The sequence below is a fragment of the Maylandia zebra genome, linkage group LG18 (assembly GCF_041146795.1).
Source record: "Maylandia zebra isolate NMK-2024a linkage group LG18, Mzebra_GT3a, whole genome shotgun sequence".
Taxonomy (NCBI): Eukaryota; Metazoa; Chordata; class Actinopteri; order Cichliformes; family Cichlidae; genus Maylandia; species Maylandia zebra.
In genome coordinates this window covers 2,537,508-2,552,705 of record NC_135184.1, presented here as the reverse complement: position 1 = coordinate 2,552,705, position 15,198 = coordinate 2,537,508, and the positions used below count along the sequence as shown (strand labels likewise).

Sequence of the window (15,198 nt, the reverse complement as noted above, 5' to 3'; positions counted from 1 at the left end):
GTCAGGCAATGAGTTGGAATAAAGTTGAATCAAACCTTGAAACACAGAGATGGATGATATTTTATACCTTTCATTTATAAATAGTCAAAGCAGACGGGGTCATTTTTGAGCCCAAAGGAAAACCTGATTATTTGCTGCCAGTAAAAAACTTGAAGTCGTTTAAAAACAGCTTCCTACATTAACTTTGACATAAAGCCGTCTGTGATCATCTGTTAAAGCGACCGACTCTGGTTGTGAAACAATGATCACAATAACTGATCATTTCATGTATTTTTTACACTGAATTGATCGACAATTTATACTTTAAAAACACTGAAATGAAGTGGGGACATTTGTGACCCTGAGGACCACAGGTGTGTGGAAATCGGGACGACATTATGAGGGTTAAATCTTAATATTCATATCAACAGAATTTACAGCACAGCGTGGGTGAACTTAATAAATATTCAGCACTGGTTCAATCATCAAATTGATGAATGTTCTTTGTTTGAGTTTGTCTCTCTGTGCTGCTCTTAATTATAATAATTATGATTTGATTTCAGTTTTTAACTCAATTATATTATTTGTATAAATTGTACTAGTCTGAATAATTAGGCTGATTAATCAATGACACATTTTGATTAAACATTTTACATATTTATGATTATTAGAAAAAGATGGAAAGATGCTCAACATCCATCTGAACTGATGGTGTTTTGTGAAATTGTTTTTACAAATCTTGTCTTAATTTATTCCCTTCTTCAGTGTTTTTAAATCATAACGGTTCAACTTGAGTTCTGTGGGATTTAATGTTCAGACTTCATCTTGTATTTGTCTTTTGTGATCGTACTAAACATCAACTGTGTAACAGCTCTGAGTTCACACTTTGTTTCTCTCACACACATGAACACAGATGCTTCCTGAACAACTTGAAGCAGAGTTCATGCTTGTAACTGTCATTGTGTTATTAAAGTGAAAGCCACAGCTAACGGTGTGGAGGCTGCAGAGCAGAAACCCACACAGCCCGTCTGCTGCAGGAGAGCAAGTTTATGATGTGTGAATGCTGCAGTCACACAGGTTATGTATCACAGAAGAAATGAGAAATGCATTCTTAAAATCACAATCTTTATTTTTACTTCAGACAAATAACTACACTGTTATTTTGTTATGGTGGGATCTGAATGCATCAGTTTTTCTGCAGAGATGTACAAAAGAAATCTTCACATAAAGAATCTACACTTTTACAAACACATCAAACATGTTTATCTGTAAATTTATGTTACACAGTTTAAGATGATTAAATGAGAAAAGGTCAAATGCTCAGTAATGAAACATTGAAGCAACCAGAAGTTAATTTACATTTCTGACTGCTGACTGGAGGAAATCTGATGGTGAGAAAAGGCGAGCAGGAAACAGTCAGTCAGCATGTGTGCAGTTGGTGGACGCTCCCTTGTTTGTGAGCATCATCAGCAGAGAGAGTCCACAGCAGTACACCAGACTCTTCACTATCAGCACTGTGTACAGCAGGCAGAGCAGCTTCACCTCGTGTGTAGAAGGAAGAGAAGGAAGATAATCTGTGGGTGGATAAAGAAAAGGAGTCAAATGTTTGGAGCTGCAGTGAGAAATGTCAGTCCTCTGCTGCTCTGCTCTCTTTGACAGCATCTCCACATGAAGCTGAATCACTGCTGAACACAGTCACCAAGCCTTCATTACCTTGTTGTGTTCGGGCCTCCACTGTGCCCCCCTCGTGCTTCACCCAGCAGCTGTATTTATATGTGTCAGAATGGCTCCCATCAACCATCCTGATGGCAATGGTGCGTCCCGCCTCTCTGAGCTCCAGCTGCTCTCCCTCAGCAGGGGGCAGCTCCTCCGCTTCTCCGCCGTTCTTCTTCTGTCTTTTCCAGGAGAACTGGACCAGAGGAGGAAACATGGCTGAGGCCACACACAGCAGGGAGCTGTTCCCCTCCAGGTGGGCTCTGGATGCTGCTGGGTACACGCTCACCACGGGCTTCACTACCTGCTCATCTGAAGTTTGACAGCAGCAACAAGCAGCACAGACACACATTCACACAGTCAGCAGCAGCTTCCAGCACTGCACTGCATTCAGTCTGATCCTGGAAACTACATGGACTCTGATCACTAAACTACTCATCAGCACAAAGTTCACTACATACACTGGATTCAGCTTCATATCAAACACAGTCATCACCTCATGTCATCATGGCTCACATGAGGAACACTCAGCATGATTTTAATATTAAAATTAAATTCAGTTTAATTCGTCATGTGTTTGCTTTTTATTGTTTTATAGAAATTTAGTTCAGTCCAATTTTAAAATATTTACATTTGTCTTTATACAAGTGAAAATGTATTTTTCTTATTAGTCCTTAGACACGAGTTCTAACAGAGATCCTCTTCTGTCCAAAAATAAATTCATCTTTTTTCATATTGTTTTGTACTATTAATAAAATTAAATATCATTTCACAAAATTCAATTCAGCAGATAAAATTTCCATTCTTCTTGTCTTTGATATATTTTACCATAAAGACCATATTTGTCTTTCAGACTAATTTATTCTTAAATATTTTTGAGTAAAAATTGGAAAAGTAACACAGTGATTATTTTAATTTATGTTTTTATTCAAATAAAAAACTGTAGCAACTATTTTAAAACACTAAAACTGAAATGTTGAATAAAACGTTTTCAATAATATGAGATATACTTCATGATATTTTTAGTCATAAAATACAAATTATTTGAAAAAATATATTTAATAAAAATTTGTCTTGAAAAGTATTTTGGAAAATTTAAGTATTATTAACTTTTTATTGTCATGTACAAATCCACACACACGACTTCATCTCAGAAATAAATATCAGAGTTTAACGATGTCAAATTCATCCTAAATTTATCTGTCATATCATTTCTGAGTTTTCTAATCAGTATCTGTTTTTATAATTCTATTTACCTTTTTGAAGCAGCTACATGAATGTTTGACTATTAAAAAATATTTGTTCCTCAACATAAAGCAAATATTTCCTGAAACCATATTTGTTGTTAATCTATATTAATTTAATTTTAACATCAAATATGATCTTGTGTTAAAAACCAGCAGAATCACTGAGAGGATCAAATCCTAAATATTTGTAACATCACTAATATTTGCAGAAATAAAGAATAACTTTAGTTGTTCAGTGAGATTTCAACATGTTTTCAGAGATTATTGAGCTTTTCTTATGTAACAATGGCTGCAGATGAATTCTCTACTAATGATGAAAAACTAACATGTAAAGCCTGAAGCAGCAGAAACTGACTTTAAACACATTTTCAGCTTCTACAATAAAACAACTGAAGGAAAATAAATGTTTGTTCTTACCTGTTACAGACAGTTTAGTTCCAGAGCCAAAGATGGGGTAACCATATCCACTCTCACAGTGAGACAGACTGCTACAAAAACCTGTCTGCTGTTGAACGTGTCAGCTGAGGTGAATGAGTCCAAATGAGGAAGCAGGATCATATTTCAGCTCCATGATGTGTTTCTCTAATGTTCATATCAACATGACTGTCTCTTCTTCTCTTTTCTTTTAGCCACACTAGCAGCACGGCTCTGATGTTAATGTCAGTCTGTTGGTCAGTCCACTACTTTAGTCCACATGAAAATAGAAAATCACTATATAAGCACCAGTCCATTTATCCCATCAATGATGCACCACTACAATGAAACATGCTGCTGATAGGATCATGGTTTGGCCCATCTGGCTCACCATCATTAATCACACAATCAATTTTGAATTCTAGCAGCAAATTGTAAAGAAAACTATCAGAACATCTGTCTGTGAACTGAATCTCAGGAGAAAGTGGGCCATGCAGCACCGCAATGACACAAATGGTAAATGGTAAATGGCCTGCATTTGTATAGCGCTTTTCTAGTCCATAGGACCCCAAAGCGCTTCACACTACATTCAGTCATCCACCCATTCACACACACATTCACACACTGGCGATGGCAAGCTACATTGTAGCCACAGCTGCCCTGGGGCGCACTGACAGAGGCGACAAAAGGAAAGATAGATGGTGGGTAGGCAGCAGAGGATCAGGGGACCATAACACCATCTTGCACAGTTATTAACTAATGAGCTCATTGACTAATCTGAAACATCACTTTGATTTTTCTAACGGCGTCATTGGAAGTTCAGCTCACAGTGGATCTGCAACATGAGCAGCTGAAGACCTTCAAGAGCTGAACTTCAGGTTATAAACACACTTGGGTTAAACACACAGTTGTACAGAAACTTTGGCAAAATGGTTTAAGGGAAACAACATCCAGTTATCAGAGTGACCGTCACAAATCTGATCTCAGCTCAATAAAAAAACAAAAAGTTTCTGATGGAAGAAATGAGACAGAGAGGCTGAAGTCTCCTTCACTTTCCCCTGTCATCACATCTTTGAGCGGATAAAAGGATTTAACATCCAGCCTCATGTGTTAGATCCAGATTTGTGGCTGTAAAAAAATTATTTTCCCCATGTGCTCGTAGTAAATCATCTTTATTTCTATTCAAAGTTATAATCAAAGTATGATCCTGATCAATATGTTAAATAATAAATGTAGTAAGTAAAATAACTGCTGATCTTCTGTAAACACAGTGATTGGTGACGACCTACCAGAGGGAGGAGAGGTGGGGTGAGTGAGCACTTAGCATAAAGTGCATACACAGCATAAATTGGAGCCTCAGAGATGTTCAGGTTCTGTTTCCAGCAGTCCTGTGAGCAGTTCAGATGATCGGATACCAGAAATTCTGTTGTGATTTGGCGCTATATGAATAAAATTGAATTGAATTACTGTGTGTGGCTGGGGTGTGTTCATTACCTTTGTGATGGGGAGCCTTTGTCAGCAGCCTCCCAAGTTTCTGTTGCCCCGATCCACAATGGAAAAGCTCCTGCAGTGACTAGTTGCTGGCGCCATGTCTCGTAGGTCGCACACTCGGTGCTTGCCTAGAATCCTGCATCCAGCGTTCCCCTGGAATATTGCTCGTGGCCTCGCAGGTTCACGTATCCAGTGGATCCGCTGTGGATCACCTGCCCAGTGTGTGGGAGTTCTCTGGTGGACATGGAGCTGTTCTCACAGTCTCACGAGTTCGTGCTCGGTGCCCTCTCCATGCTCACTGTTGGGAACATGCCAAGCAGAGAAGGGAAGCTCTGCAGTCCTGCATAGACTGTTTCATATTGCCAGCACATACCAGAGAGGCTTGTGCTCGCTTTTTTTACTCTAAGCGTACCAGCCAACCACTTCCCGACATGCCTAAGGCTAATGTAGGGAAGGTGGATGCCTCACAGGCAATGGCAGAGTGTCCTCAATATGCTGTGTAGCCAGCTCCCTCTCTCGCCAGCAAGGGGCTACTGGAGGACAGCTATCAGGAGGACTTTGAGGCTGAGTCCATCCTCTACTCCGCAGGCTGCTACCTAGCCCTAAACCAGCTCATACTTTTTGAGGTGGATAGGGCATTCACAGCTCTGGATATTAGGTTGGGTTGGCCTCCACCTCTGTGGATAGTGTGGGGCGGCCAATCAGCTCTGGGGATGGATCCTTGGTCACCTCACGACAGCCTTCGCCTCCACGGTCAGCTTAGCGTCTTGCTGGCTGATCATAGCGACCTGCTCCGTAAAAATGTTTTGTATGTAAAAGATTTTGAGGAATGGTTCAGTATTAGTGCAAATGTTCTCACTGTAACTGAAACACTTTAGAAGATTTTAATGATCACAAAAACCAGCTGTTGGTGGTGATATGATAATAAAGATAATAACATTCACCTTTCTCTGTGGATGTCCAACCAGGGTCACACACAACAATCACAGCATGTGGGAACATCATCTGTGGGATGTTCTCCTTAAAAATCTCTGTGTTGATGAGCTGAATAATGTGGACACTTGATTTGAGAAAGAACACAACAGTCAGTCGTCTTTGTCAGGTATGGAGGAAGGAAGGCAGCAGAAGTCTTGGCAGAAGAGAATATCCAAGCTAATGGACATCATCCCAGTGGCTCCTGGTGTTGTTAACAGAAAATACAAAGTTACTGTCACATAAAATATAAGTTTAGAGAAAGTTCAGAGAATTAGATCCACACCTCTTCTAGTGTCACAGTTACACATCCTCATCTTTCAGAACAAGAACTCAGCCTTCAAGGTGGATTTGAAACTGTTGCATTTAATGACACAGATCATATTTAAAATACACATACAGGTAAATTTATAACAGAAAGTTTAACCTCCACAAAAAAATTCAAAATAAATGACCAAGACTGTGACAAATAAATCAGCACAGCATAGAAAGTGTCATGGTCCCTGTGCCCCGCTGGTCGACCCTCTATATGTTTGTGGTTTGTTTGCTCCCTCTCGCTCTCTCTCTCGCCGCGGCGACGCTCATTGCGGGCTCCCGCTGCTGGCCCACACACCTGCTCATCACCGCACCGGCCGCTGATCCCAGCTGATTACTGCACTACTTAGATGGCGAGTCTGCACTAGTCTTCGCTGGATCGTTGAGCTATCAGCATCAGTTAAACTTAAACTTGTGTATCTTCCAACCTGTATCTTGAAAGCCTTTTGTTATTATCCCGCTAACCCGACCTTTTGTGTTTAGATCGTTTTTGGAACCGGATTATGAGAGGAGTGACTGAGGAGGAGCTTTTGTACAGAAAGTGTGGAGCACTCTTCCCCCCCAAACCCTGTTTCCCACGGACCCTGGCGACCCGGACCCGTTTCCCCTGCACGTTGTATATAGCCACTTGGTGATTGTGTTCACTGTGAATAAACGCACTGTTCTTCGCTTAAAGGAATACCCTGGCCTGCGCCTGAGTCTCTTTCAGAAACCATATCAGAAAGTTAGCTGTTAATATGAGAGCCTCAATTTTAATCTGTTAACTACATGTTGTCAGGAGTAGTGTCGTGGATGAGAGAAGGAGGACCCAAACGCTGGACTCACAGGCAGGTAGGTGAAGGTGGATGTTTATTGCCGAAGGAGTGAACACACAGTGCCGGGGTAGGAAATGGCTGGCTGACTGAACGAATGAACAAAGGACCGACTGGCTGGCTGGTTGACGAACTGAACATACAGACGACATTAATATCAGATGTACATCAATGACACGACAGTGAACGAATAGAAACAGAGGGCTTAAATACACAGGTTGAATGTTGACAATGATTGGAAACAGGTGAGTACAGGGCTGAACATAATCTGACTAATGACACGAGAGACAAGCTGACACGGGGAAAAAACAGGAAGTGAAAACATTAATGTGGCGAACTAAACTGAACATGAACAAACTGATATCACTGGGTCGTTGACCCAGGAACCCTGACACATGTTAACATGTTGCAGCTCCAGCATTTTTTTTTTGATTTATCAATTAAAGTATTAAAATTAATCTTACAGTAATGAGTCTGTGTCCTTTATGAACTATTAGTTTATTAGATTTATATTGATTAAAATACCTGTATTAGTCCCACAAGGGGACATTGTATGTTTTTAAAAGGTTCCTTCATGATCTGCTAGAGGGTGTGGGGGGGCCACAGCCCCGTCCTCCAGGGTATGAAGCAGGTATGGAGGAGATCAAAACTCCAGACATCCAGAGGCCCCCAGAACACAAGAGACCAAGGAAGACCAACAGAGGGGCAGCCGCGCCACTGTCCCAGTAAGAGCTGAGGAGAGTCCCAGATGAGGGCTCACTCAGCAGCCGCGGAGCAGAAGCCAGGGGGGGTTGCAGTGACGCGCCCGTGAGCTCTGCCGGCAGCCAGCTGTGCCTGAGTGACCGAGCCCCAGGCCGAGAGGCGACTGGACTACAGACTGGGCAGGAGCAGACTGGACTGACTGGACTACAGACTGGACAGGGGCAGACTGGGGGGACAGGAGGAGACTGGAGGACAGGTGAGGGAACTGACTGGACTGAGGAGACTAATGGATAAACAGAGGTCGGTGAGGCTAATGGCTGAGCTACAGATTGAGCTAATGAGGGAGATAAAGCTACAGCCTGAGCTAGTAAGGCCGGTGCCTGAGCAGGGGACACTTCAGCTAATCTAACTAGGGATAGTGCGAGGGCGTGAAAGGCTGGGTCAGGAGGTGGATGGAGTGGTGACGTAGCAGGTTAACCGGTTAGCTCTTCCAAGCCTCTAGGGAGGTCAGGCTGGGTTCTGGCTGCCCTCAGCCTGGGCACTGGGACGGGCACGGAAGGTGGCTGGACAACAGTCACCCCCACCTGAGAAACAGAAGCGGGTGTGGAGGTAGACTGTGTCACAGCTGCCCTCCTCCTGGGAGCTGGCACTGGTGTGGGCGTAGACTGGGCCCCCCGTGCTGGTGGGAAATGGCTGAATAATGGGTGTGGAAATAGTGACGGCGTGTGTGTTACTGGCAGGTTTATTGGAGATTGTTCTGGTTTTTCTGCCACCACTATTTACAGTCTTTGGGAGAGCGGAGCAGAACAAATCTTCCCAGTCCATAGAATCCTCCAGGAGGGAAACATCCCACGAATCAGAGATGGGGCTATTGTGCGTTTTGAGTGAATGATCAGATGGTGAGTGCGAAAAACAGTCACTGGAGCTCACCATCGGGAGTGGCTGAAAGTAGTCCGTTTTATGGCGGCATGTGCGCCGCTTTCTCCGGGAAGAGGAAGCAGCCGGGGTAAACAGCAGAGCCTCTGGTGCGGTAGCCTCCGTTGAGCCGAGGTGGGAGGCGTAGCCGTTGTGCCGTGGCGATGGTGGAGGTCCGGCGAATGAGGCGGCGGGTGTGTGAGCATGGAGCGGAGTGGCGAGAGAGGGAGCGGCCGAAGCACGGCGTGAAACGTCCACTCTCCGCGGCAAACGCTCCGGTGCAGGTGAGGCAGCAGGTGGGGGAACGCGGCGTCTCTTGAGCCAAGCGAGTGCCCTCGAAGACGTGCTCTCGCTCCGCGAAGAGCCGCTGTCTCTCCTTGAGCTTTTCCGCCCACAAGGAGAGCGCTACCTCCTGCCGCTCGTAGAGGTCCGAGTCCGCTGGGTCCACAACGCGGGGTCGTGTCATTCTGTCAGGAGTAGTGTCGTGGATGAGAGAAGGAGGACCCAAACGCTGGACTCACAGGCAGGTAGGTGAAGGTGGATGTTTAATGCCGAAGGAGTGAACACACAGTGCCGGGGTAGGAAATGGCTGGCTGACTGAACGAATGAACAAAGGACCGACTGGCTGGCTGGTTGACGAACTGAACATACAGACGACATTAATATCAGATGTACATCAATGACACGACAGTGAACGAATAGAAACAGAGGGCTTAAATACACAGGTTGAATGTTGACAATGATTGGAAACAGGTGAGTACAGGGCTGAACATAATCTGACTAATGACACGAGAGACAAGCTGACACAGGGAAAAAACAGGAAGTGAAAACATTAATGTGGCGAACTAAACTGAACATGAACAAACTGAAATCACTGGGTCGTTGACCCAGGAACCCTGACACATGTTAACATGTTGCAGCTCCAGCATTTTTTTTTTGATTTATCAATTAAAGTATTAAAATTAATCTTACAGTAATGAGTCTGTGTCCTTTATGAACTATTAGTTTATTAGATTTATATTGATTAAAATACCTGTATTAGTCCCACAAGGGGACATTGTTTGTTTTTAAAAGGTTCCTTCATGTAATGATCTGCTAGAGGGTGTGGGGGGGCCACAGCCCCGTCCTCCAGGGCATGAAGCAGGTATGGAGGAGATCAAAACTCCAGACATCCAGAGGCCCCCAGAACACAAGAGACCAAGGAAGACCAACAGAGGGGCAGCCGCGCCACTGTCCCAGTAAGAGCTGAGGAGAGTCCCAGATGAGGGCTCACTCAGCAGCCGCGGAGCAGAAGCCAGGGGGGGTTGCAGTGACGCGCCCGTGAGCTCCGCCGGCAGCCAGCTGTGCCTGAGTGACCGAGGCCGGGGGCACCCCACCTCCGAAGTGGCCCGAGCGAGCCCCAGGCTCCAGGCCCCGATAAGCGGCTGCCAAGGAGTGAGCCGGTGTGTACCTGGACGGCCATCCCCGGACACAAAAAACCACCAACGCACCGATGTCTGAGGGAGTCCGCCACTGGCAGGGGAAGCGGTGGTAGGTGGAGATAGACCCCAAACCTTGGAGGGCCTAAGATGTCCCCAGAGAGGTGGCGCCTGACACCCAACCTGACATATAGACACAGAAATACAGGCACACACAGATACAAACATCCATTCCTACCCTCATGCTCTCATATGCACTTACTCCACACTCAACCAACGTGGAGACAGACATAAAGAGACGCTGTACACACGATCACACTCCCCAAGCGTACTCTACAAACCGGGTCTAGGTACCCTTGCCCCTGGAGGGGGGGAAACTGCACCCAGACCCAGGTGGTGTTACCCTTTTTACTGCGGTGGGGGGAGGCAGACCGCCCCGACTCCGCAGCAGCAGGGAGGCCCCACACTCCAGACCGCAGTCGGACGGCCAACTCCTCCTCCTAGCCCCCCCGCTCCAGCAGGTCGCAGAGAACGGGGGTGAGAGAAGACTCCAAACCTCCCTCCACCCGCTCATTGTAATGTTGATGTGTGTGTGTTCTAAGGTGCATTTAAAACCCAGGAGGGCATGGAGCTACCTGCCAGAGAGCAGCAGGTAAGCGCATAGTCCCTCCTGATAGCCCTCAATGTCTACGTGTATTTAAAATTGAGAGGTGGGCAACAACGCCAGGGGTGAGGTGTACACCCTGATGGTCTTTTGGAGTCCGTGTAGCGTGCCCACCCCCAAGAAGTTGTGAGATAAAATTGAGGCAGAGGCAGCCAGAAGGGGACAGTGGGGGGGGGGGGGGGGGGGGGGGGGTAGCCTCCTCTGCACCCTGGTGACACACCTTTACCCCAAGGCCCTGCATGTGTGGGTGATTGTGGTGGAGCGGGAGAAGGGAGGCAGCTGGAGATGGGGAGGGAAGGAAGGGAGGGGCAAGTGACCCCTCCCTGGGGCCAGCTCCCCCGCTGACCCCAGTAGGCACCCCCATACTCCGCGAACCGCCAGGGAAAGGGGGCCCAGGCCCATCCAGACCGGGGACCAGTGCAGCAGCACCGCCCGGCCCCACAGAGCCTGGGACAGCCCACCCAACCCCACCACAGGGAAAACTGCACCCACCCCACCATCCACTCATCTTCCAGACTACATAAGACAATAGAGGCCCAGGCTGAGATCTTCCTCCACCTCTCCTGTATCTCCCCCTCCTGCAGAGAGTTCCTGAAGAGAAGAAAGCTCCTGCAAGATGTGACAATCTTCCCCACCAGTTGAAGAGCCCCCCAGGTGGGGTATTTCTAATTTCTAAAGTTAGAAATATCCTGTCTCAGAGTGACGCTGAAAAACTAGTTCATGCATTTATTACTTCCAGGCTGGACGACTGTAATTCATTATCATCAGGATGTCCTAAAAACTCCCTGAAAAGCCTTCAGTTAATCCAAAATGCTGCAGCAAGAGTCCTGACAGGGACTAGAAAGAGAGAGCAGATTTCTCCTGTTTTGGCTTCCTGTTAAATCCAGAATTCAAAATCCTGCTCCTCACATACAAGGTCTTCAATAATCAGGCCCCATCTTATCTTAATGACCTTGTAGCACCATATCACCCTATTAGAGCACTTCGCTCTCGCTCTGCAGGCCTACTTGTTGTTCCTAGAGTATTTAAAAGTAGAATGGGAGGCAGAGCCTTCAGCTTTCAGGCCCCTCTTCTGTGGAACCAGCTTCCAGTTTGGATTCAGGAGACAGACACTATCTCTACTTTCAAGATTAGGCTTAAAACTTTCCTTTTTGCTAAAGCATATAGTTAGGGCTGGACCAGGTGACCCTGAATCCTCCCTTAGTTATGCTGCAATAGACGTAGGCTGCCGGGGATTCCCATGATGCATTGAGTTTTTCCTTTCCAGTCACCTTTCTCACTCACTATGTATTAACAGACCTCTCTGCATTGAATCATATCTGTTATTAACCTCTGTCTCTCTTCCACAGCATGTCTTTATCCTGTCTTCCTTCTCTAACCAATCACAGCAGATGGCCCCGCCCCTCCCTGAGCCTGGTTCTGCCGGAGGTTTCTTCCTGTTAAAATGGAGTTTTTCCTTCCCACTGTCGCCAAAGTGCTGCTCATAGGGGGTCATATGATTGTTGGGTTTTTCTCTGTATCTACTGTACAATATAAAGCGCCTTGAGGTGACTGTTGTTGTGATTTGGCGCTATATAAATAAAATTGAATTGAATTGTTTTTATCGAAACTATATGTGACGTAGCAGAACTATATAACCATGCTGGCTGCTACTGCATTCAGACCTGTGCTTTTGTATCTGTGTGTTCAAGCCTCCATTTCCGGAAACGTGAAAAAAAGATTATTTTTTGAGCTTTGACCACTCTGAGTCCAGTCTTTTTCTGCCGCCAAAAGAATGCAAAAGAACTGAATTTAATAACAGAAATAAATAGAATTGAATTTCTTACAGCAGTAAATAAAAATCGTCCCTGAGTATGTTTGTGACTCTGAGATGGAGGTGAAACATGTGAAGCTGGGCTGTGGTTTACTGCTCTCTTCCTGTCACAGACACTGTTTGACATCTGTTCATCTGTTGGTTTTTGTTCAGGCTGCAGGGATCATTTCTCACTGTGGGTATCAACTTTAACACAGTTACAGTAGTAGGTGGCTGAATGATCAGGTTTAACTTTTTCTAACTTCAACTCACAGCTGTTATGCTTTTTGGCAACTAAGAAATCTTCTTTCTGAGGGTGACCGTAGCGAGAGTGTACTCCACAATTATTTGTATAAATTCGCAAAATTACTTTAAAGGTTTCATTTTCTTTCTTCTGGTACCAGAATCCATATTCAGTCTCATAACACTGTTCCATCCCTCCACAGCTGAAGGAGACACTTTGTCCAACTCTCCTGGTCAATGTTAAATCGTCCTGAATCAGCTGTTCTGCTGCCATGGTAACCAGTGCTGTAGAGACACAGACAGATAGATGAAGGTTAGTGTGACAGTGTTTGTTACAGGTTGACTTTGTTGGCTCCTGATTGGCTGGAAACACTCACCTGAACACAGACAGCACAGAGCAGCAGCTGGGAGGAAAAGCATTTTGTGCAGTGGTGTTTCCTCTGGTGAACCTGGGGAGAAGTGGCGCTCTGATGCAGCTGAGGCCAAACAAGGACGAGCTGTGAGATCAGACGAGGGCCACGTGGTTTCTAACAGGTCCTCAAAGCTCCCATCAGCCCCTGCGGCCCACAGATAAGACTGCTGCTGCTGATTGACAGCTCAGCTGAAGCTGCTGTGGTTTCATCGTCTTCATTTCAATCTGACAGCAGATCCAAAAATCTGGGTCACATGATGCACAAACACTCAGAAACATTCATGTTGCTGTGAATTTACTAACACACACTGTTATCTGTGGTTTAACAGCTGTGATGAAAACACTAAATATACAAACTAAATATAACTAAACTATAAATAAAAATACAAATATAAAACATTATTATGCTGTAAAAAACATTTAAAATTAAAGAAAACATTGTAAATAAAATAGATTAAAATAAAATCAGATTAAACAACATTTACAGTGAAATCTTATTTGAAACAAACACACGTGGTTCTGTTGTGTGTTTAAATATGTGCACACTGTGGTTCTGTTGTGTGTTTAAATATGTGCACACTGTGGTTCTGTTGTGTGTTTAAATATGTGCACACTGTGGTTCTGTTGTGTGTTTAAATATGTGCACACTGTGGTTCTGTTGTGTGTTTAAATATGTGCACACTGTGGTTCTGTTGTGTGTTTAAATATGTGCACACTGTGGTTCTGTTGTGTGTTTAAATATGTGCACACTGTGGTTCTTTCCCACATCTTCTAATGTGTTTTGTTCCAAGTTGGTTTCAGACTGAAGGATTCATTAAAGCCTTTTTAAGAATCATTAAAATGATGATCATCAATTCTAATATCTATAAACAGTAATAAAAACAGGGCTGTGTTTCACGTCAGCTTCATTTATTTGTAGCCATGGTTAGATTTCATCTGCAGCAGGCAGTCATCCACCTTTACACACACATTTACACAACAGTACAAAAGTACTTTTTGATTCCTGAAAGAGAAATAAGACAAATGTTGCCTTTGTATCATCTCTGATATGGAAGGGATCATTTGAAGATGTGAGTGAAGGACACAAATATTTGGATCTGGTGTTGTTCTACATTTTAGGACTAAAAGACAGAAGGAAGAAAGTGAAAGTGACTGTGCGAGGCGTTGAAGTCATGAAGTCAAGTGGAGGCCGCTGACTGCTGTTACTTTCTGCTGTACAGGTTCAACAGGGACTCACAGTCAGCCTGCTAGAACATTTGGATGAAGAGAAAAAGGAGGAAAAAGACTTTGAGGGACAAATCCAATAAGATCAGCATGTTTTGAATGTGGGAATACAACAGTTTCCTCCACCATGACACACACTGGAGCCTCTTTTTGCTCACAGCTTCACTGTTTGTCTCAAAGTTCAGTTTGGAGGCCAAAATTGTTGCAACACATTTGTAAGTTTGCACTAATTTCACTGTGTGACCCTTAATGGATGTAATGAAAGAATCAGTCAGTGAAATATGAAGCTGTGCTGTAAGTTTGGAGGAGAAAAGTGTCTGAGTGACTTTAATGAGGTGAACACATGAATACAGAGCACTGACTGACACGTACACACTCCTTTAATGAGTCGCACACATTTTTGTGACTTCATGAAATGTCAAAAATGACACAACACACAACAAGCTGCGAGCACATTATTGTGTGTTTGCTGTTTGTGTGCTTTGTTTGCTGTTATGATAGCAGGCATACAGCCATGTTCTCAATGTCTCAGCTATCATTGATTATTGCTGCTCTTCCTCTTCTATTAGGCACTTCAACTCAATGAATGACACACAGAAAGATTTCATGACTGTGTTCTTCACAATAAGGAGAATATGTTATCTGCATCTGAATGACTCATGTTGCCTTGTTTCTACTTTGTTTGCATATTTCTGCTTGTTGGAAAGGATTTTCTGAATCATTCAGTAGTTTTTGTAATAATAAGGACATTTAGCAAGACTTCAAAATGATTCTCCAACATTTGCTGTTCAGACTTGATCTGTTCTTACGTGTGTGATATCCAGAATGAAAAACTCAGCTCAGGTAATAAAATGGGAGCTGAGCAGACTGCAGGGGCTTCATGGT

At 44.4% G+C, this 15,198-nt stretch overlaps 1 protein-coding gene across 1 annotated transcript; it reads right to left on the bottom strand.

Moving 5' to 3' along the window:
* Positions 1-1,090: 1,090 nt before the first annotated feature.
* LOC143413513 (uncharacterized) lies at positions 1,091-3,417 on the bottom strand. Its single transcript, XM_076876744.1, has 3 exons — positions 3,357-3,417; positions 1,693-2,004; positions 1,091-1,553 (listed from the first exon to the last, which is right to left on the bottom strand). The coding sequence occupies exons 2-3, from the start codon at positions 1,907-1,909 to the stop codon at positions 1,396-1,398; spliced, it is 375 nt and encodes a 124-aa protein (XP_076732859.1). The 5' UTR covers positions 1,910-2,004; positions 3,357-3,417; the 3' UTR covers positions 1,091-1,395.
* Between the last annotated feature and the right edge of the window lie 11,781 nt (positions 3,418-15,198).